The 21,402-nt window shown below is 37.8% G+C and overlaps 1 protein-coding gene across 1 annotated transcript in view; it reads left to right on the forward strand.

Moving 5' to 3' along the window:
* Nucleotides 1-21,402, forward strand: part of PARD3B (par-3 family cell polarity regulator beta) — a 1,081,037-nt gene that overhangs the window by 876,662 nt on the left and 182,973 nt on the right. Inside the window, exon 20 of the mRNA XM_030803127.1 lies at nt 20,453-20,755. Within this exon, the coding sequence (XP_030658987.1) occupies nt 20,453-20,755 (303 nt within the window). The remainder of the gene's footprint in view (nt 1-20,452; nt 20,756-21,402) is intronic.

Raw genomic sequence — 21,402 nt, forward strand, 5'->3', positions numbered from 1 at the left:
GATGTCCCTCCCTCTTCAAAAAAAAATCTCTTCAGTGACTGTGGCTAAAGCAAATTAAAGGATTAGTATATTTTCGAAAGATTTGCGACCAAGAGATTCAAACCAAAAGCATTTTCTGCTTTACTCTCAATCAAGCAGAAAATTCAATTAACCGTAACACACCTGGTCCCCTGAGCATTCTGGCCAATCCAGGTTATACAGCATTGATTAAAAGTATCTACTGTCTGTCTAGGGTTCCAGGTGGAATTGAGAAGGAGCTAAAAGAAGCTGTGTTTATGCTTTTCAAGAGCTACTAGTGTTGTGTGCATGTGAAGACTGCATAAGTATCTCTCTTCTCTGCTCTCTCATCTCCCCTGACTCAGATGTGGATAACTGTTACTGTTATTCCTAACAATTGTTATTTACGTGCCAGCCACACTCTTCTAATAGCTTTCGTGGTATTAGGCCATTTAGCCTTCTTCCTTTGGGGTAGGTACTATTATATCTCTCATTTACGGGTGACAGAAAGGTTAAATAATTTGTCCATGGTACAAAATTAGAAAGTGGCAGAGCTCAGTTTCCATCCCAGGCTGTCTGGCTCCCTACATCACCTTGCTTTTCCATTTCTGAAATAACAGAGTGTTCACATATCCATCAACACCTGCAGGTCTACTCTGAAAAAGGCTTTGCTTCAGTGGAACTGTCTGGGTGAGGAGGATGCTGCCTCCCATGAAGATCTTCAGGCAGAAATATAAATGTAAATTTTGCTCATTAAAACCATAATTAATTTATTGAAAGTGAATTGTTATTATTTCAGGGATGAATGCATATTGGAATATGCTGATTATTTTAATGAACCAAGAGCCTCTTCTGGGATACTTCCCTTGTATTATTTGCAAGCAGGTCACTAGATTTTCTAAGAGACAGAATGAATAGATTGCTGCTCATTTTCAAGTTTTGCCTTATGAAAAATGCAAAAGAGGCTGGGCGCTGTGGCTCACGCTGTAATCCCATCACTTTGAGAGGCCCAGGTGGGCAGATCATGAGGTCAAGAGATCAAGACCATCCTGACCAACATGGTGAAACCCCATGTCTACTAAAAATACAAAAATTAGCTGGATGTGGTGGGGCGTGCCTGTAGTCCCAGCTACTTGGGAGGCCGAGGCAGGAGAATCACTTGAACCCGGAGGGAGTGAGCCAAGGTCACGCCACTGCACTCCAGCCTGGTGACAGAGCAAGACTCCGTCTCAAAAAACAAAAAACAAAACAAAGAAAAAACGGAAAAGAAAATGTGTGCTGTATATTGGGAGATGATAAGATGGTATCTTTGTTTAGGAAAGAAAGACCTAACATCATCTGTTTTAGACTCACTATTCTCCTCTAGGTAGCCATTTCTTGCACTACAGATGTCAGCTGCCGGGACCAGTTTGTGTGGGTGCTGTGCCTACACAATGTAGGCACATTGCAATGTCTCCAATATAATTGTTATGTTTAACATTTAGAGCCATTTATGTAGGTTTCCTCTCCTGCGTTCCACTGTATTCCATTTTTAATCTCCTCAAGACACACAGTAGAAAAGCTGCCAGAATTTGTTTTTTCTCTTCATATGTTATAGGGTCTGAGGTTTCATTGTTCATAATTCCACATTGCAGGAAAGATGAGCAATGACATATTGACCCAGGCTATGAATGAAAATGGTGCATACCTAAATACTTCTCTTTAGGTCTCATCATCAGTTCCATTCATTCGTAATCAGCATTAGTCTTCTATTGCTGCTGTAACAAATTACCACATACTTGGTATCATAAAACAACATAAATTTATTCTCTTAACATGTTGGAGGCCATAATTCTGAAGTTAGTTTCACTGAGCTAGAGTCAAGATGTCAACTGGGCTGATTCCTTTTGCAGACTCGTTGTCATTGGCTTTTACTTGGCTGCCTATATTCCTGGCTTGTGGCTCCTTCCGCCATTTTTAGAGTACATCTCTCCAATCTCTGCTTCCGTTGTCACTTGGCCTTCTCTCTCAGACCTTGCTTTGTCTGTTTCCATCATCACATTATTGAGTGCCTACTGTCTGCCAGGCACTGTGCTAGATACTGGAGTTCTATCAGTAGATAAGTCAAATAAGGTCCCTGCTTCCATGAAGATTCCATTCTTGTAAACAGATAAATAAAAAAGATAAAATCAAGTAACGGTATGAGTATGAAGAAAATAAACTAGAGCAATGTGATAGAAAGATGGGGCTGGGAAGAATGTATAAAATGCCAAGATTCAATCTCAGAGATGAGCCAGTCACAAGAAGGCAATTTCAGGCAGAAAGAACTGCAAGAGCTAATCAGGCCTGAGGCAAATGAAGCTTTGTAACTGGAGTTGAATAACCAAGGGAGAGCGTGGCATAAGCCAGAGTCACAGAGGAGGCAGTGACCGAGTGGATAGCATCACAGATCATCGCAGGGAGCTTAGATTTTATCTAAGTGCTAAAGGAAGACATGGAAGTGTTATAAGCAGATAAACAGTTAAATATTTACTGTTTAAGAGATTGTCCAGGCTGCTGTTTAATGAGTGGATTCTCCATGAAGGGAGCTATCTGGCGGCACCTTGCCTCCCTTTTAAAAAGTGTGTTTCCTTACTGTGGTTACATAGAGCCTGAATAAAATCTAAATCTTAGGTAGTCATGCAGGTAATTGAAGGACGTTTCCCCACATCTAAAACTTAGACCCCTGCAGTACTCTGCTAACCACAATAAAAAAAAAATGCCAATTCTTCCCTTCTTTCCAACACTTTATGGATCCATTAGCAATTTGCAGTTCCCATAGGAGATAAAACAAGTCTCTTCAAACATGAAGAGATTTCCTGTGGTAATTATAGGCAAAACCTGGAGCAAAGGGCCACTAGGTAGGCCAAGGAATAGGGAGCCAGCTGAGTGATGGAATGCCATGGTCAGGACTGAGAATAGGCCCTGAAAAGAATAGGCTTAGCTTGGGTCTGTTGGTCTTGTCGAAGGGAGAGTGAGGGTAGATCAGACAGTAGGCTCCCATGGACAAACAGTCATTGCCTATCCTAACAAATGAAACATCCTCATTGTAGTTCTCAAAATCATGTGCAAGTAGCATATGGTCATCTATAAAAGCCTCCTTCATACTCCTTGACACCCAGGTTTGAACTGATGGCCATGGTAGAACCTTTCTCCTCGACATCCAGTGGAGTAGGAACGAGGTCATTCCTGGTAGTCGTCTTGTCCCGTAACTGCACAACAGTCTGACAGAATCACCATAGACACAGCAGACATCATCTGGATCAGCTTGTCGGACCTTCTCTGATGGTTGCTGAGCAGCCATTGCCTAAGGCAAATGTTGGCCCAGCCAATGCTGTGTCCTCAGTGTGCATGCGGTAGAGGGAGGAAGACCAGATGATGAGGATGTTCACCTCAGGCTTGGACCCCTGTTAAGGAAGACCCTATCACTATCCTTTTGGAGGCAGGAGGGGACCTTAATTTGCAGACCTGACGGACAAGCCTGTGGTTCTTTCACCTGATACTCTTGTGTCCTTGGTCCTTTTCATCTAACCTAGTGCGGTTCTGAGTATTTAGTAAATACTCAATAAATGTTGGAATCAAACCAAATTGGCTGACATCCCCATTTCTTGGCATATGTCTGGACATGTGAGAATATTCTATATGGTTTCTCCAGAACAAAGTCCCATCTTAAGAAGCCAAAAATGGCAAGCCTAATAATCACCATAGAAAATACTGTGGTTTACATATGTTCATTGCAACCCTATTCACAGTAGGGTTCACAACATGGAATAATATTCACAACATGGAATCAACATAAGTGCCCATCGATGGTAGACTGGATAAAGAAAATGTGGTACCTATACAGCATGGAATACTCTGCAGCCATAAAAAAGAACAGGATCGTGTCCTTTGCAAGGACATGGATGGAGATGGAGGCCATTATCCTTAGCAAACTAACACCAGAACAGAAAACCAAATACCACATATTCTCACTTATAAGTGGGAACTAAATGATGAGAACACAGAGAGGGGAACAACACACACTGGGGCCTTTTGGAAGATGGAGGGTAGGAGGAGGGGAGGGGATCAGGAAAAATAGCTTATGGGTACTAGGCTTCATACCTGGGTGATGGAATAATCTGTACTACAAAGGCCTATAACACAGATATACCTATTTAACAAACCTGCACTTGTACCCCTGAACTTAAAAGTTTTTAAAAAAGAAAATACTGTAGTTGAATACAATATTTTTGCTGACCTGTTCAAAGCCTTCTGCATGAGTTGGATAGGAGGGAAAAGACTATACCCTCTGTGTCTTCTTAAATTCTCTATGATGCAGAGAACATGACTTTTCAGAATATGAGTGCCCTATACCTTTGGACTAGATGGAAACCTCAGGTATGAAGGGTCTGTGTTTATCCCTGTCCTAGGTATAGTCATGGTTCTATACTTAAGGTGATTTTTTCAGGCTCTCTGGAAGTTGGTGGTACTTCTAGAGCTTTTCATGATCCCAGAGTTCGTTTAATGAAGACTCTATGTAACCTGGGGATTAGTGTCCAGGGCCTTGGGAAGTGTGGCATTTAGGGCCAAGAAAACAAAGGAAATAGAGCAGCACATGCTATGTGGACAGCCGTGATCCCCATGCTTCAGCACATTTTTATGTGAGTCAGCTTTGAGAGATAAAGATCAAAGATGTGTCCAGGAGAGCACCCGCCAGGTGTGAAATTCCGGGTGACAGAATGGAAAGAAAAGAAAGGTTTGAAGGGAAAGGAAAGGAAATGCAGCTAGTTTCCTTTTATTCTCTTTATTTTTCCTGTTTCCTCTTCAGGAAGTTTATGTAGCCTACAGTACCCCAGACATTCAACAGAAGGGGTTGATCCTCATTCTTTTCCAGATAATGATAAGCACCAAGGGCCTGTCATTTATTTTTCAGATATAACCCTTGGCAGTCCCTAGGGTTAAACGATGCTGTGCTCCAGAAAATTTTAATACAGAAAACTTACTTTGCTTTCTGTTTTGGTCTGTGCTACAACAAGTGGGCAAGTATAAACTGGGAGAATATAAATAAAATAAAGGCTACTTCTTGCCACTTACAAATGTCATTAACCATAAGAATAAAGCACATCAACAAGTTACAAATTTGATCCAACCGGCAGGGCTCCCCCAGGGGCAGATTCTTAGAGCTCTTTCTTCAGTGTTAGTTTGGCCAGCAGCCTAGGGAACATCGTTTAATGTCTTCAATGCTAATGACACCTTTTGTAGGGAGACCGTCTAGGATTGTTATAAAGGAATTAGTTGTTATCAGAGAATATCACAAGCACTCTGTAGGTTGTTCCCCGTCACATCCCCACCTCTCTTTGGGGCTAATTTTCTAAGGAAAGCTAAAAATGTTTACTAAGCATTTCTGAGAAACTTGTCCACATTATGAGAATACAAATTACAGGAACTCAGTGCATTAGCAATGGGAAAGGCTTAATGGGTCTGGGAAAGGTATAAATTTAGGGAAAATGTAAATTGCAATAGTTGGAGAGCTTTCAAGGACAGTTTTCTTGAAATGGCACTGTTTAGTAGCAATGGAAAGATACTAAAGGATCTTGCCATTTGGCATTGTAAAAAACGCAACTCATAGGTAGGAATTGCAAATCCCATTAGTTAAGAATATGAAATAGACTCAGTGTAAAAAAAAAAAATTGATTTGGGGAATGTGCTTGGTTCCAGGCCGTGTAGGATATGGAAGTCTTTTCTGTGGTCATCCCACCTAGGCAAAGAACCAGTTAACTTTTCAGGATTCTCTAGAATTAGAATGTTCTGAGCCCACACTTGACTCTCAGAAGCTTCCCAAACTCTACTGTCTTGACTTACTTTAATGAGCATTTAGGATTTAGAGAAAAAGACCATCAACATGCCCTTTGCTCCATGATCTCTGGCAAACCATGGACGATGTAAGCGCAATATCCGTTTGCATATTGGATTCTGCAAACCATGAAGAATTCACCGTGTTATTTGTGTGTGCGAAGAGGAAAACATAAACGAAGAGTCAATTAATGACATTAAAAAATTTGCATGTCAGTATTGTAGAATGTCAAATTTACTCTACAGAAATATATGTATTATTTATTTATATCAAGAAAAGTGATAAATTATCCCATCAATCTATTTCCCTTACAATGTCAGATCTGGTTTAGGCTGACAAGAAAAATGGGCGGTACTGAAGGAGATCATTTAGAAAATATTATAGACGCTCAGACAGGAATGAGGCAATGGTGAAAAATATTAATACAGTTAAAATAGTTTTGTTGAAAAAATGAAACATTGATCACAAAGATTGCATGTAACATCGTATTGGCTGGTCAGTATAATAATTTTAATACTACTACTACTACTACTAAAAATAATAATAATAATAAACTCATATTGTTCCTGACCAGGTACAGCTTGCAGCTTTAAAACTGCATTGATAGGGAAAAGCTGAAGAAACTGAGCCTGTTCTGTGGAACAAAGGGTAATTATAGTGACCTAATTGTAGCTTCTATTACAAAAGCAGAAATGATAGCCAGACAAATTATCTCTGCTGTCAATAAAGAAAGCTGTACAGCAGGTAGTTTGTAATCTCTTTTAATGATACTACTTCTTTTACCCCAGAGCTCTCCGTGAAAAACCTTTTCTGACCTCGACTACCATTACCGCTATAGGGAGCAAACCTCCTCTTTATCCTCTATTCATCTCTGACTCTGTTGTTTGGGTTCATACAGTAGCAACAAAGAGAATTTCACTGCCTACAACTTCCTAGCACTGGCCAAGTCAGTCAGAACTATACTATTGTGGACACATTCTTCATGAGACAAAATAAATCAAGAAACAGTATGGAAAAGTAACAAAATGTTCTAAGGCTTTTGAGGAGTAGAAAATATGAAACACTAATCAATAATCGCTTAATGAATCATAAAAGGCAAATGAGAAAATCAGAAAATATAGATGCAACTTATACCACAGATAAAGTGCTAATATTGCTCCTATTCAAAGGTCTTTGAAAAATCGAGGGGGAAAATGGCTAGCAATCTGATAGTAAAATCAGCAAAAGATACGGACAGCTCACAGAAGAGGAAATGAAAATGGCCCTTAAGCATATGAAAAGATACTCAGCATCATAATAATAAGAGATAGGCTAATTAAAACTTCACTGAAATATGACTTCTCACCTATGTTTATCAAATTTCCCAAAGTTCGACAATGCACTCTGTTGATGAGACTAGAGAAACAGGCATCCTCTTACAGTGTAGGTGGCAATGCAAAATAAAAGAAATGTGGAAGGAATTTTGTCATAATCTAGAAAAAGTATATGTGTGTTTCTCTTTGACCCAGCAATCCTGCTTCTGTGAATTCCTCCCAAAGCCACAGTGGTAACAATATGGACTGACGTTTGCACAAGATTTTTCATTATGACATTATTTGCAATAGCAAAAAATCAGAAATACCCAAATGTTTGCAAATGCATGACTCATTAAATAAACAAAAGCATGTCCACACAGTAGAATACTATGAAGCATTTAAAAAATGAGAAAAATATCTAAAGAAATTGTAGTGTCTATAATTTCTTTGCTAATATGGAATGTTCTTCTGTCTATTACTATGTGAAAAAGCAAAGTATAGAAAAATATGGACAGTATGTTACCTTTTGGGTAAAAAAGAAGGGATCTAAATATATAAACATGCTTTTTTTAAAGAAACAAATATATTGCATGGGATGGAGAATACAGAAATGAAAGGGATATATTATAAGTATACTTTGCTATATTTAAATTTTGAAAAATATGCCTTACATTTAGCAAATTAAATAAACAGGAAAAAACAATCCCTAAAAACTGAAAACAAACCAAAATGAATAACCTGACTGTGAAACAAATTGGTTGCATAGCCATTCAGGAAAAAGAATTACTTCAAGTGACATTAGAATACACATTTTGATTATACATTTTTAGTGTAATATATTCTAGCAAAAAAATAGAGCAATGAAGACATCTTAAACTTTAATAGTCAAACTGTTAGTAATTGCTGTGATCTGAATGTTTTTGTCCCCATCCCCCCAACTCTGTTCCCCACAGCAAATTCCTATGTTGAAACCTAATCATCAGTGTGATAGTATTAGGTGGTGGGGCCTTTGGGAGGTGAAGTGCTCATGAATGGGATTAGCGTCCATATAAAAGTGGCCCCAGAGGCTGGGCGTGTGGCTCACACCTGTAATCCCAGCACTTTGGGAGGCCAAGGCAGGTTGATCGCTTGACCTCGGGAGTTTGAGACCATCTTGGGCAACATGGAGAAAACCCCATCTCTACAAAAAATTACGAAAATTAGCCAGATCGTGTGCACCTGTAGTCCCAGGTACTCGGGAGGCTGAGATGGGAGGATCACTTGAGCCCAGGAGGCAGAGGTTGCTGTGAGCAGAGATTATGCAGCAGCATTCCTGCCTGGGCAACAAAGCCAGACTCTGTCACAAAAAATAAAACAAAAAGAGACCCCAGAGAGCTGCCTCACCTCTTCTGCCATGTGAGAGACCCAGCAAGAAGTCAGCAGTCCATCCTCGAAGAAGGCTGTGACTCACCAGAACCCAACCATGCTGGCATCCTGTTATCAGACTTCCCAGCCTCCAGAACTGTGAGAAATCCATTTCTATTATTTATTTATAAGGCTTCCAGTCTATTTTGTTATAGCAGCTTGATGGGACTAAGACAATAATATTGATATTATCATTTTAAAACTATATGATAATAAAAATATCAGTGTTAAGAATCAAGATTTTTCATTTAAAGGAGGGAGGAATACATATACAATATTAAAAGTAAAAATTCTGTAATGTTAAATTTGAATCAGAAATATTAGTATAAACATATGGGCTTTTTTTTTTCCAAAAATATGTATTTCCTAACTCTATTCAGAGAAAAGGCTGAGAAATAATGATAACCCAGTGGCAGTGAGCACTCCTAGGGCCCAGATTGTAGTCTCTAGATATCATTCCCCACTAAAAACAAAGGGGTCCTGGAGGAATGACTGCTTCCAAATTAGGAACACAAGATACTCAACATAAATCTGGAACTACTTGTTTGTCGTAAAGCAAGGAAGCTATCAAAGGCTAAAGGGTTAAGCCAGAAGGGCGAAAGAGCTCATACAATGCAGCCTCTTGACTAAATATGGACAACATGTGCAAGAAAAAGTATAAGGAATGCAATTGAATAAAAATCCTAAATATGTTATTACAAATGTGTATTATATATTATGGACTTACATAAAAAACCATAAGTTTATAATTATGTTCAGAATCCTGTATTCCCCCAAAAATGTCCCTAACTACTTGTTTGTCACCCTTGGAAGTATCTAGGACACTAACTCCTGACTCTGAAAATTAGCAATGAAAAAGAAATATTTAAGCATTTATTCAGATTTCCCAATACTAAGTACATCTCACCATAATCAAAATGCCAAAATTGTTGAAAGATTTTCTTTGCAGAAGAATCCCAGCTAATAAATTTTTTAAATGGCCTTCAAAAATGACCATTGTGCAACCCCTAATGAAATAATTAATTCAGTCAAACATCATCAGTGAAAGAAATGATGAAATGAAAGATTGATAGGGGAACTTTACAATGGAGACGTCAGTTTGTCTCCTTAGCATTACTAAAGACAATCAGGATGAAGAAGACAGAGATAAAAGCTATATAACTATACTTTGTTATGTTAAATTTAGAAAAATACATATTTTTCCAAATTTTTGTGTATGACTCAATTTGAAGCATGTGTGCTTCCTTTAAGGCATTTTTATTAGTTTCATAGGGCCGCCATTTAACAGATTACCATAAACTTGGTGGCTTTACAACAAATTTGTTCTCTTACTGTTCTGGAGACCAGAAGTCTGAAATCAAGGTGTCAGCAGAGTTGCTTCTTTCCAGAGGCTGTGAGAGAGACTCTGTTCCATCTTCCTCTGTCCTAGCTTCTCTTGGCTGCCAGCAATCCTGGGTGTTTCTTAGCTTATAAACACATGGCTCCAATTTCTGCCTCTGCCTTCACATTGCCTTCTCTGGCTCTTCCGTTTATGTCTTCTCCTTTATAAGAACATTTGTCATCAGATGTAGAGCCTATATGGATAATCTAGGATAATCTCACAACAACGTCTTAAACTTAATTACATGTACAAAGACCCTGTATCCAACTAAGATTGCATCAAAAGGTTCCAGATGGACATACAATTTCCCTCGATATATAAGTGAGGGCCCTGCAGAACTCACTTATATGAAAGGTCTGCCCTCCATATATGCAGGTTCCGTATCCCACAAATACCGTATTTATCTGGGTTTAGTTGAAAGAAAGCTCTGTGTAAGTGAACCCATGCAGTTCAAACCCTGTTGTTCAAGGGTCAGCTGTCTGTTTTAGGGAGCCACCATTCAACCTACCAGAGTACTCCTCCCCGAAAATGTTGAACCTGAATCTAACTAAGCCTCCAGCTGCACTGTCCAATATGATAAACATTAGTCACATTTAAATTTAATTCATTTAAATTTTAATTAAAATTTTGTAACTTAGTCATACTAGCCACATTTCAAGAGTTCAGTATCTGTGTGTAGCTAGTGGCTGCTGTATTAGATAGCTCGGATATGGAAGATTTCCATTTCCATCATCACGGAAAATCCTGTTGGAAAGCACTGCTGTAGAAGTTACTCTTCATAAACAAGATATTTGGGGGATGGAGGAATAAGTTAAATCATTTCACAAGAAAGTAAACAGAGAAATCCAGCACATGGGACCAACTACAGGAACATCAACTTGGTTTCTGCAATAACCCAATGGCATGGAAAAAATAAAAAGCAAAAAGAGTACAGTTCAGTACATTTAACGAGACTTAAGAGAACACCAAATTTAACGTACACGCATTTTTACAACCTGATTCAAATAAATCATCTAGGAAAGACAGACATTTTTAAGGCATTTGGGAAAATTTGTTTATGGAGTAAGTATTAGATGATACCAAGGAATAATTGTTAATTTTTAGGTGAAATAATGGCATAATAAAACATTCATGATATTTTGATATGCCTTTGGAAGTATCTAGGGGGATTTACTTTCAAAATGCTTGGTGAAAAATTAATAGAAAAATATATTTAAAATATGACAGCATCTTGATCTTATTTATTTATTTATTTATTTAGAGACAAAGCCTTGCTCTGTTGCCCAGGCTGGAGTGCAATGGCACGATCTTGGCTCACTGCAACCTCCACCTTCCAGGTTCAAGCAATTCTCGTGCCTCAGCCTCCCAAGTAGCTGGGATTACAGGCATGTGCCACCACACCTTCCTAATTTTTGTATTTTTAGTAGAGATGGGGTTTCACCATGTTGGCCAGGCTAGTCTCGAACTCCTGACCTCAAGTGATCTGCCCACCTTTGCCTCCCAAAGTGCTGGGATTACAGGCATGAGCCTCCGTGCCCAGCCTGAATCTTGATAATTAATTAATACAGAAATGAAAGGTATATGGGAGCTCATTGTGCTATTATCCTACTTTTGGGTATCTGAAAGTTTTCATTGTATCAAGTTTTTTTTTTTTTTTGAGACAGAGTCTTGCACTGTTGCCCAGGCTTGAGTGCAGTGGTGCTATCACTGCTCACTGCAAGCTCCGCCTCCTGGGTTCACGCCATTCTCCTGCCTCAGCCTGCCGGGTAGCTGGACTACAGGCGTCCACACCACGCTCAGCTAATTTTTTGTATTTCTAGTAGAGATGAGGTTTCACCATGTTAGCCAGGATGGTCTTGATCTCCTGACCTCGTGATCTGCCCACCTCGGCCTCCCAAAGTCCTGGGATTACAGGCGTGAGCCACCACGCCTGGCCACATCAATTTTTAAAATGTGATCAAGTTTAAATTATTTATAATCTAACATAAATTAAAGAAACATTAATGTTGAAGACAAACAGCTCAACAGAATTCAAGAATTCAACTCCTACCATTTAGTAAATGTTAACTGTCAGGCAAAGTGTGTAGCCTCTCTAATCTCAGCTTCCTCTTCTCTAAAGTTGAGACTTGTGTACATTATGAGAACTGTTATATAATCATGAGAAAATATATCACTAATATTATTATTGATGTCAGTTCATCTTTTTAGATAGATGAGATACTGGACAGGATGGGCTCTTGTGTATAGCAAACTTTTCTATTTTGAGGCATTTGAAGGGCAGTCTTAATTACAGAATTTTGTTTTTAAACCAGTTTTATTTTTAGCTCATGGATCCAATTGCTTCTTACCATCTCCAATGATACACCTGTATGGACAACCATCACCTTCTCTCACCTGGCTTGTTGTAGTAACCCCCTAACTGTTCTCCACAGTTTTCTCTCACCCAGAAATGCCCACTTCACTCTGTTCTCAACAAAGCAGTCAGAGAGCCCTTTACCACGTAAGTCAGAGCCTATCACTTCACTGCTCGCAGCCTCTAGTTTGCTTCCCACCTCACTGAGAGTAAAAACCGAACTCTACCATGGACCTCAAGGCCCTGCTTGCCCTAAGTCCCTGCTTCCTCTCTGGCCTCCTCCAACTTCTCACTACCTCACACTGGCCTTACTGTTTTTAGCACATGCCTGCCTCAGGGGCTTTATATCTGCTGTCTCTCTACCTGGAACACTCTTCTCCTGTTATCTATGTAGTTTAACTCTTTTCTTCTTCTTCAAGCCTTTTATTTTATATTTTCAGTAGTGCCTTTCCTTTAAATAAATTTAGCGCCTTTAAATAAATTTAATTTATTTAAATTTTAATTAATTAAAATATTGTACCTTAGTCATACTACTCACACACTTCAAGAGTTCAGTATCCATGTGTAGCTAGTAGCTGCTGTATTTAATAATATATATTTAATAATGTAAACTCCCTTCAAAAACTCCTACTACCTCTTCCTGTTTCACTTTCCCCTATACTACTTACTAAAAACATATTTTTTCATAAAGTACCAATTTGTAGGCCAGCCTTTGATGTTGATAATACAAATCATTCTTATTCATCCATAAATATCCTGTAAAGACTAGACAGCTTGTTTTACATCTATTACAAGTTTCTGCATTCATCATTCAAAAAATTTTGGAAGTGTTTTGGTTGCTTGAGAAGGGGTGTGTTTGCTTAAGTAATTTAAATATTTTCCCAGCAATTATATTCTGTTAATTTGTTATAATAACTGCTTTTAGATAATGCATTTAAAAGAGAATTATATATAACTAAATTTATAAATAATGAATCTAAATTTGTTAGTTTATAAAAGGTATAAATAGTATAATCAGCATTTTTGCCTTTTCTTTTTGTGTTTTCTTTTTAAATTGAGATATAGGCGGGGCATGGTGGCTCATGCCTATAATCCCAGCACTTTTGGAAGCTGAGGCAGGTGGATCACCTGAGGTCAGGAGTTCGAGACCAGCCTGGCCAATATGGCGAAACCCCTTCTCTACTAAAAGTACAAAAATCAGCCAGGCATGGTGACAGGCACCTGTAATCCCAGCTACACAGGAGGCTGAGGCAGGAGCATCACCTGAACCTGGGCAGTGGAGGTTGCAGTGAGCTCAGATCACGCCACTGCACTCCAGCCTGGGCGACAAGAGCAAGACTCTGTCTCAAAAAAAAAAAAAAGGGGGGTAAATTGAGGTATAATTTACATAAAGTGAAATGCTCAGATCTTAGGAAACGGAAGAATATTCTCTATTCTCTTTTAATGAATGTATGTCAAGTTACAGAACATTTCTAGCACCCAAGGATGTTCCTTCATACTTTTTCCCATTCATAGGTAAAAGCCTGATCTAGAATTGCTTACAAATGGAATTATATAGTATATAGTAAACCCTTTTTTCTGTCCAACTTCTTTCACTAAGGATGATAATTTTAAGATTCATCCCTGCTGTTGGCTATTTTTGTAGTTTATTTCTTGTTATTGCTGATTTATCTCCTGTTGTGTGCATAAACCATAGTTTGATTATCCATTCTCCTGGTGATAAACAGCTGAATTATGTCTACTTTCTGCTATGATGAATAAAGCTGCTACTGAACACTCTTCATGAATTTTTGGTAAACATATGTTGCCATTTCTTTTCTCAATTCACCTGAGGTGAATCACTGGGTCCTAACATCAGTGAAAGTCTAGTTTTGAAAGAACTCCTGGACCTTTTCCAAAAGGGATTATGCCATTTTATACTTCCGCCAGCAGTGTATGAATGTTCTGGATGCTCCATATCCTTTCCAACATTTGTTTTTGTCATTCTTTTACACTTTAGTAAGGCCATCTCATTGTAGTTTTAATTTGCATTTCCCTGATGATGTATGATACATTTTTCATTTGCCTATTAGGCATTTCTAGTTATTATTTATTTTTTCATTGAATTATAATTACTTGTTTATGTCTCCCTTGATAGTCAGAGACTATTTGTTTTCTAGTATATAGTATAATGTCAGTAAAATATTGAATAAATTAATCTGTCAACCAAATATTAGCAGGAAGAACACTCTTGATGCATTCAAGGAGCCCGTAATCTAGTTATGGAAGCAGAAGGTCTAGAATAAATCATAAAAGTTTTTTACTTGGTTTTGTTTTCTACAAAGTGACATATAACAATTTCATATTAATAGAGAATTTACTGGATGTATGAGTTGAAGAGGAGACAAAGAATTGTTAAGGTCATTGTGGAGCTGTTTATGAATAAGTTAAGTCCTTATGCCAGAGAAAACTAGAGTTCAATATTTGATTAATGGGACATGAGTAATATTAGGAAAAGCAGTTGATTTAAAGAGACCAAATAAAAGTTCAGTGAACAATAATTTGAAGAAAATTGTCATAACCGAGTTGACAAAGGGGTCATGAGAAATCAAGTTCACAAGAAAAAAAATGCCTGTTGGTACAGGGTATTTAATGTTTTCAAAAACATTTTTATTCACTACAACTTGTAGTTGTTAGGAAATTTTTTATATTTTTTAAGTTTTTAAAATGTTCTTGGGGAGGGTGGGATGGGGATGAGAGTTGAGAAACTACCTATTGAGTATTATGTTCACTATTTGCATGATGTGTTCACTAAAAGCTCAAACTTTAGCATTATGCAGTATACCCATGTATACCCAAACCTGTACATGTACCCCCTGAATCGAAAATTAAGTTAAATTTATTTTTTAATTATCTTAAAAATTTAGAAAATGCAAATAGCATATAAGGTATAAAGGCTACCTCTAATTCCACTCTCTAGATGCAACCACTTAGGAATTTTTTGTGTATTCTTCCAGACATTTTCTATGTATATGCAAGGATATATATCATATAAACATTTATATGTATAGTACCCTCACCCTTACATACATCATCTTACTTCTTTTTAGTATAGGAATAGTATGACCCTATGTTTTACAGCTGCATAATACTTTTCTCTATTCCCCTCTTAATGCATATTTAGACTGTTTCCCACCTTTTACTATTATAATAGCACTTTGTGTGTTTTTCTTTTTGATACCTGGGATCCTTTAATTATAATAAAGAAATTTATTCCATTTACATTTATTTTCATAACATAAATTTGGTCAACTTGTTTTGTTACTTTCTTTTTTACTGCTATGTCTTTTTTATTTTCTGCTATATGGTTAAGAGTTTATTTTGTGTATTTCTCTCCTGCTGGAAATTTGGGTTTTAGTGGTTTCTTTGTAATTATATTTAATATATTCAAACCTCTGTTTCTTGATGTATCAATTTTAGACAGTAACTACTGATGCCTGCTTTGTAAAGTGAGAAAATGAAGAAGGGTGAAAATAAAGATAGGGTACTCTCTCCTAAATTACTTCCTTATTAACTTGTGATTTTCATTAGTGTTTTTTTATATTTTGTATTATCAGAGTTTATAATATTTACATTTTTTCTATAATTATTGTTCCCACAGATATTTAGTCTTAGTTTTATATTTAAATGAATGTATTGCTTACCTCCAGACCTGCTATTCCACAGCTTCACCTTTATATTCGTCCATTTTTGCTGCTATAACAAAACCCTGAGACAGGGTAATTTATAAAGAACAGAAATTTATTTTCTCATAGTTCAAGAGACCGAGAAGTCTAAGATCAAGGTGCCGGCAGGTTCAGTGCCTGGTGAGGCCGTGTTGCCCATAGATGGTGCTGCCTAGATTTCCTCATTTGGCAGAAGAACAGAACAATGGAAGAGCAATGAGGGACCTTAGCTAGTGCTCTGTAGCCCGTTTATAAGATGTTAATCTTTTCACGATGGCTTAGTCACTTCCCAAGAGGCTCCACCTCTTAATACTACCACAATGGAGACTGTATTTCAACACATGAATTTTGGGAGACATTACGGCCGTAGCAACCATGTTGAATTCTTCATTTTGATGCAGTTCTTAGTTTGCTGTTTTCCATTATTAATAAGTTTTTCAAGATAGGTCAATAAGTACCATATTCCCTCTGTGTTTCCAAATGTTTGAGAGTGTTTTTCTTTTATCTTTATTTATATTAGAGGCCAGCATGAGTTTGCCTGCATTTGTCAATTACTTGATTTTCCTCCTTCTTGAGACAGCACTTAGGCTTACTATATGCAATAAGCTCTAACATTTTCTTTTACTGTGTTTAAGTATGACCATTAAATTTATATTATCTTCTATGGAAGTTTTATTTTCTTTAAAAAAAATCTGTACTAAAATATAGTATTAAATAACATGGGCATAGTGATCTAAGGTTACCAGCAGCTTCAATTCTACATGATCTCTCAAAATACCCTTTTGCCAGATTTGCTGGGTACTCTGCCCTGGGGGCTTGTTTTCTATGGTTTTCTGTTTTGGGAGAGCTAGTCTGAGATCAGCCTACTTCTTAGTGAAGTCATCTAGATTATTGGTCCTATTCTGATGAGTGTGGGTTATATAACTCTGCTAATTCTGCCTATCAGATACAAAGCAGGTTCATACTTCTCTCTTCTCACTACTTCACCTCCATGAAGTGTTTTTTTTTTTTTTTATTTTTAAGGTAGGAGACCTGCTCAGGGGAAATATCTCTCTTCTGTCTCTGCCTCTCCTCCATTCTGAAGGTGGATCCCCACAAAGAATTACCCTACAACTCCAGGGTCCTATTCCTATCCTTAGAGTATATTAAAGTTTATTGACTGTACCCCTCTAGACTCCCTCCTTATTTTCAGTGAAATGTATACATGGCTGGACATGCAGCCATATATCGACTGCACTCCACCTTTGGGGCTGAGTCCAAGTTTCATAGCAAGGCATGAGATTATGGTCGTTTTCTAATTCCACTGTAGATGGAATTTTCTTCCCAATTTCTCAAGTGTTTGTTCATACAGAGTTTCAGGGAAGGAAGTAGAGTCACTTACTTGACTTCATCATTTATTATCATCTCTTATTAGAGATCCTCAATCTGACAGATATGACAGAAATACTCCTTAAGGAAGATTATTCCAGAGCCTTTTAAGGTATATATTAAAGTGGGATGAGGTGACATACCAAAAACTCTCAGAATAATCTAGGCCAGTATAGTCCAATAGAACGCTCTGCAATGATGGAATTAGTCTCTATTTGTGTTGTCCAATATAGTAGTTACTAGCCACATGTAGTTACTGAGCACTTGAAATGTGGTTTGTGAAACTGAGAAATTGATTTGATATGAATTATTTCAAATTTTATAGGGCCACACTCAGCTAATGGCCATTATATTGGATGGTGCAGATCTGGGCAATATAAAAGCCTGAACATTAGACTATGATGAAAGAAATGGAAATAAAAGAGGATACCCAAGAGGTGTTATGGAGAAAAGAAGCAGCAATGTTCCCACAGAGGAACAGAGAAAGAGGAGATTTAAACAATTCAAAGGCAGTTTGCTCAGAGAATGGGGAAACTGGTAGTACTGTCAAATAAAAAAGGATATCTTTTGAAAAATAAATATTTTAACAGGTTGAGTTCCCAGTGGTAAGGAAAACTCTAAGTGGAAATGACTATAAACAATTAAAATTCTCACATGAATTGGGGGTGGGGGTGAGGGTCAGAGCTACCAAAAAAAAAAAATTTCCTTGACGCTTCTGTCTTGGTCTCTTCTGCCACCGTACACTCCTTTTCAGAGATTACCTTGTCCTCCTCAACATGGAGGGACCTTGATATATGACATAATAATGATTGTTCAGAGAAATTACTATTTTACCTGTTGAATGATTACTATGAAATTAGTTACTGAAACACTCACTGGTGCAGAGTATCAAAGAGAAACGGTTGTGTTTCAGAAAGGAAAAATATAAGATAAAATATTGCTTGGCATACACATAGTACTTTTCGTCTCAGATTCTGCACGTACTCAGCAAGTTTAATTAATGAGAAAACCTCTAAGAAAGAGAAGTGATGAAATAAGGAACACAGATACCAGTGTTCTATTTCTGTGATTTTTAAAAATCAAGCTTAGTATTTTCCTCTTCCATTAATACACAAGTGTAGCCCCATGAGGCAGCCATGAGATATTCATCTTTCTGCTGAATGATTTCTCTTGAAGGCATCCCACTTATGAGGGATAGCAACCACACAGAATCCTACCCCCTAACTTTATTGATGTCCTTTGCTCTATTTGCAATGGAAATCCATCCCTATCATCAGGGTGCAGCAAGCATTCTCTGATAATTGAGTCTGCACTGTCTCTGGAAAGATTGTTTTGTTGCAGAATGGAGCAAGTTATCTTCTTTATCAAAAATTACTCAAAACAAACATCCATGAATCTAGGACTAACATGCATTGAAAGGGAATAGGCAAGGCCCCTTAATGGGTACCCTACTGTGTAATCTTCCTTTCATCTTAATTCAGAATCCCTTGGAAATTCAAGTTGCCATATGCAAAAATATAAATTCTTCTAATTACTTATGTGTAGGGCACAGGTTTGGCCTAATCAAAAGAGATATGCAATAATATATCCTGGCATTTATTTTCATCTGTTGTAACTTGAGGATAGGTGCTGGGGTTTTGTTTTGGTTTTGGTTTTGGTCTCATGCCTTCTTATTCTTTTTTCTTTTGTTTTTTGCTTTTTGCTTCCCAATTGAAATTGCCCAATTTCTTTTCTCCTCCTTACTCAAAAAAATAAAAAACAAAAATGCTGTTCTGCCAAAAGAGAAAAATACCTCAGAAAATCCTGCCTTCTAAAGATTTTTACAAAGGATTTGATGTTTTGCAAAATAAAACTAGCTTCCATGTGCAAAACAGCTGTTTTTGTTTGAATGGGGGAAGATACTGATGGGTTTCAGTTGTTGTTTTTTAACTGGTCCAGGCCTCCCGTATGTCTCCAGTCATATACAGATCACTCACTTCTAGCCCACAGCCCTCTTATATTCTCTGGGCCCAGGACATCAAGTTTGTCCCATCTTTTCTTGACTTTCTTTAGCCACCCGAGCCAGCTGTCTTATCTCTCCTCTTGTACACAGTGCCCCTTCTTTGTCCAGTGACAAGGTTTACACTCTTTTCTCATTAGTGCTGAAGACCTCACACCATCAAGATCACCATTGTCCAGTAAGAGGCTATAGTGACCTTTCCATTTTAATACATTACTGAGAATTTAGGAGAGCTGATCTAACACTTTCCAGATTAAATGTCAAATTCTCAAAATTCAGATGGATTTGGAATCCACCTAAGTATATTTTTCTGCTTCCATTCCCAGTAGACTGCACAGTGGCACTGATTAGCACTAGCATTTTGTAATATCACTTAAGGCTTTAGCACTGTGGAGTTCTGCCAGTAATGGTGTTTAATTCACTTATATGTGCCAATTCATCTCTGTCAGGAACCTATTAATTTCTTCACTATTTTACTCTGTCCCTAGCCCCTATATAATGAGACACAATAATCCCCATTTGTATAACCAAAAAACTTAGAGTCTCTTATAAATTATCCCTGATCCCACTGCTTTTAGTGACCAGAAAGCCTCTGTATTTCTTTTTCATATTTAAATCAATTTTCACAAGTTCTTTTCTTTAGAAGAATACACAGGAACTCTAGGGCACTAAATTACTGAAGTCATAGAAAAACTACAGGATTTTGATGGGTTTGTTAACATGCATCCCTGTCCCAAGAAGGGCTTCTATAATATCGAACCAAAGATGCACTGTTCCCACAAGCACATGCCATCTGTGGGGAGGGAATGTGAATGAAAATCAGCCTCTGAAGCTACTATCAGCCTAGTCATCAGTGGGCAAGATATCAAAATACCCATAGCATTGCTATCAAAGTAAAGACCCTGTAACAAATAAAGATCAGATATATAAAATTAATCTTCTTATGCTGTTGGCATTTCTGCATGCTGTGATCTTGAGTAAACAGGAGAATGACAGCTAAGAGATGAGGAAGAGTTAACATAAATTCAAGAGAGTATTTCATTGTATTATCATATGAAACTCACATACATCTTTGCTACCTGTACTGTATTTTTCAGGATTGGAGCAAAACATCAGGAGCTAAGGGAAAAGCAGGCAAGAGGTCTTCTTGATTATGCTACTGGTGCAATTGGATCAGTGTACGATATGGATGATGATGAAACGGACCCCAATTATGCCAGAGTGAACCACTTTCAGGAGCCATGCACATCAGCAAATGTCTTTAGATCTCCATCTCCCCCTCGAGCTGGACCATTTGGTTACCCTCGGGATGGCCGTCCACTGTCTCCAGAAAGAGACCACTTAGAGGGTCTCTATGCCAAAGTCAACAAGCCATACCATCCACTGGCTCCAGCTGACAGGTAATAAACTTAGTGAAAGATAAATGTAGCTTTAATTCAATATGTTTCAAATCATCTCTACTGCTGAAACCGATAAAAAATACCTCCTTCAATCAATTAAAACTGAAATGACTCAGTACCGTAGACAAGTGCCATCCTTTGACCGACCTGTAAGATATCCACCATCAAAAATAAAACAATAGCCAATTGTAAGATGGCATGAATGAATAGTAGTAGCAGAGTTCATGATGCAACAGGGAGCCATTTTTGAAGGAATATTGTGACAGACATCTCATGATGAAAACTTTGAACAAATATTGTCCTTTCTCCTAAGAGACCAATTGTAAAAGATTTATTCAGGAAGATGGCATGGCACATGGAGGTGGAGAGTCAGAAAAGAGAAAATGATAGCTTCCAAGAAGGTGTAATTGAAGTGGGAATTATAGATAGCTGCAGAGGAGCAGAGGCCTTTGAAAAGTAAGATGGGGATTTTGTACTCAAGGGAAAGGTGACCCCGTATAGATATTCATGGATGATCGGAGGTATAAAAAGAGATAATCTTGGCAATAGGAGTTTGATGAAGTAGAGAAAGATAAGAGGTGACAAGGCCACAGATCTTTAGGTTTAGCAGCTAAGGAGAGAGATAATAGGACCATCTGTCAGTACAA

This window comes from Nomascus leucogenys, chromosome 22a, assembly GCF_006542625.1.
Source record: "Nomascus leucogenys isolate Asia chromosome 22a, Asia_NLE_v1, whole genome shotgun sequence".
Classification (NCBI taxonomy): domain Eukaryota; kingdom Metazoa; phylum Chordata; class Mammalia; order Primates; family Hylobatidae; genus Nomascus; species Nomascus leucogenys.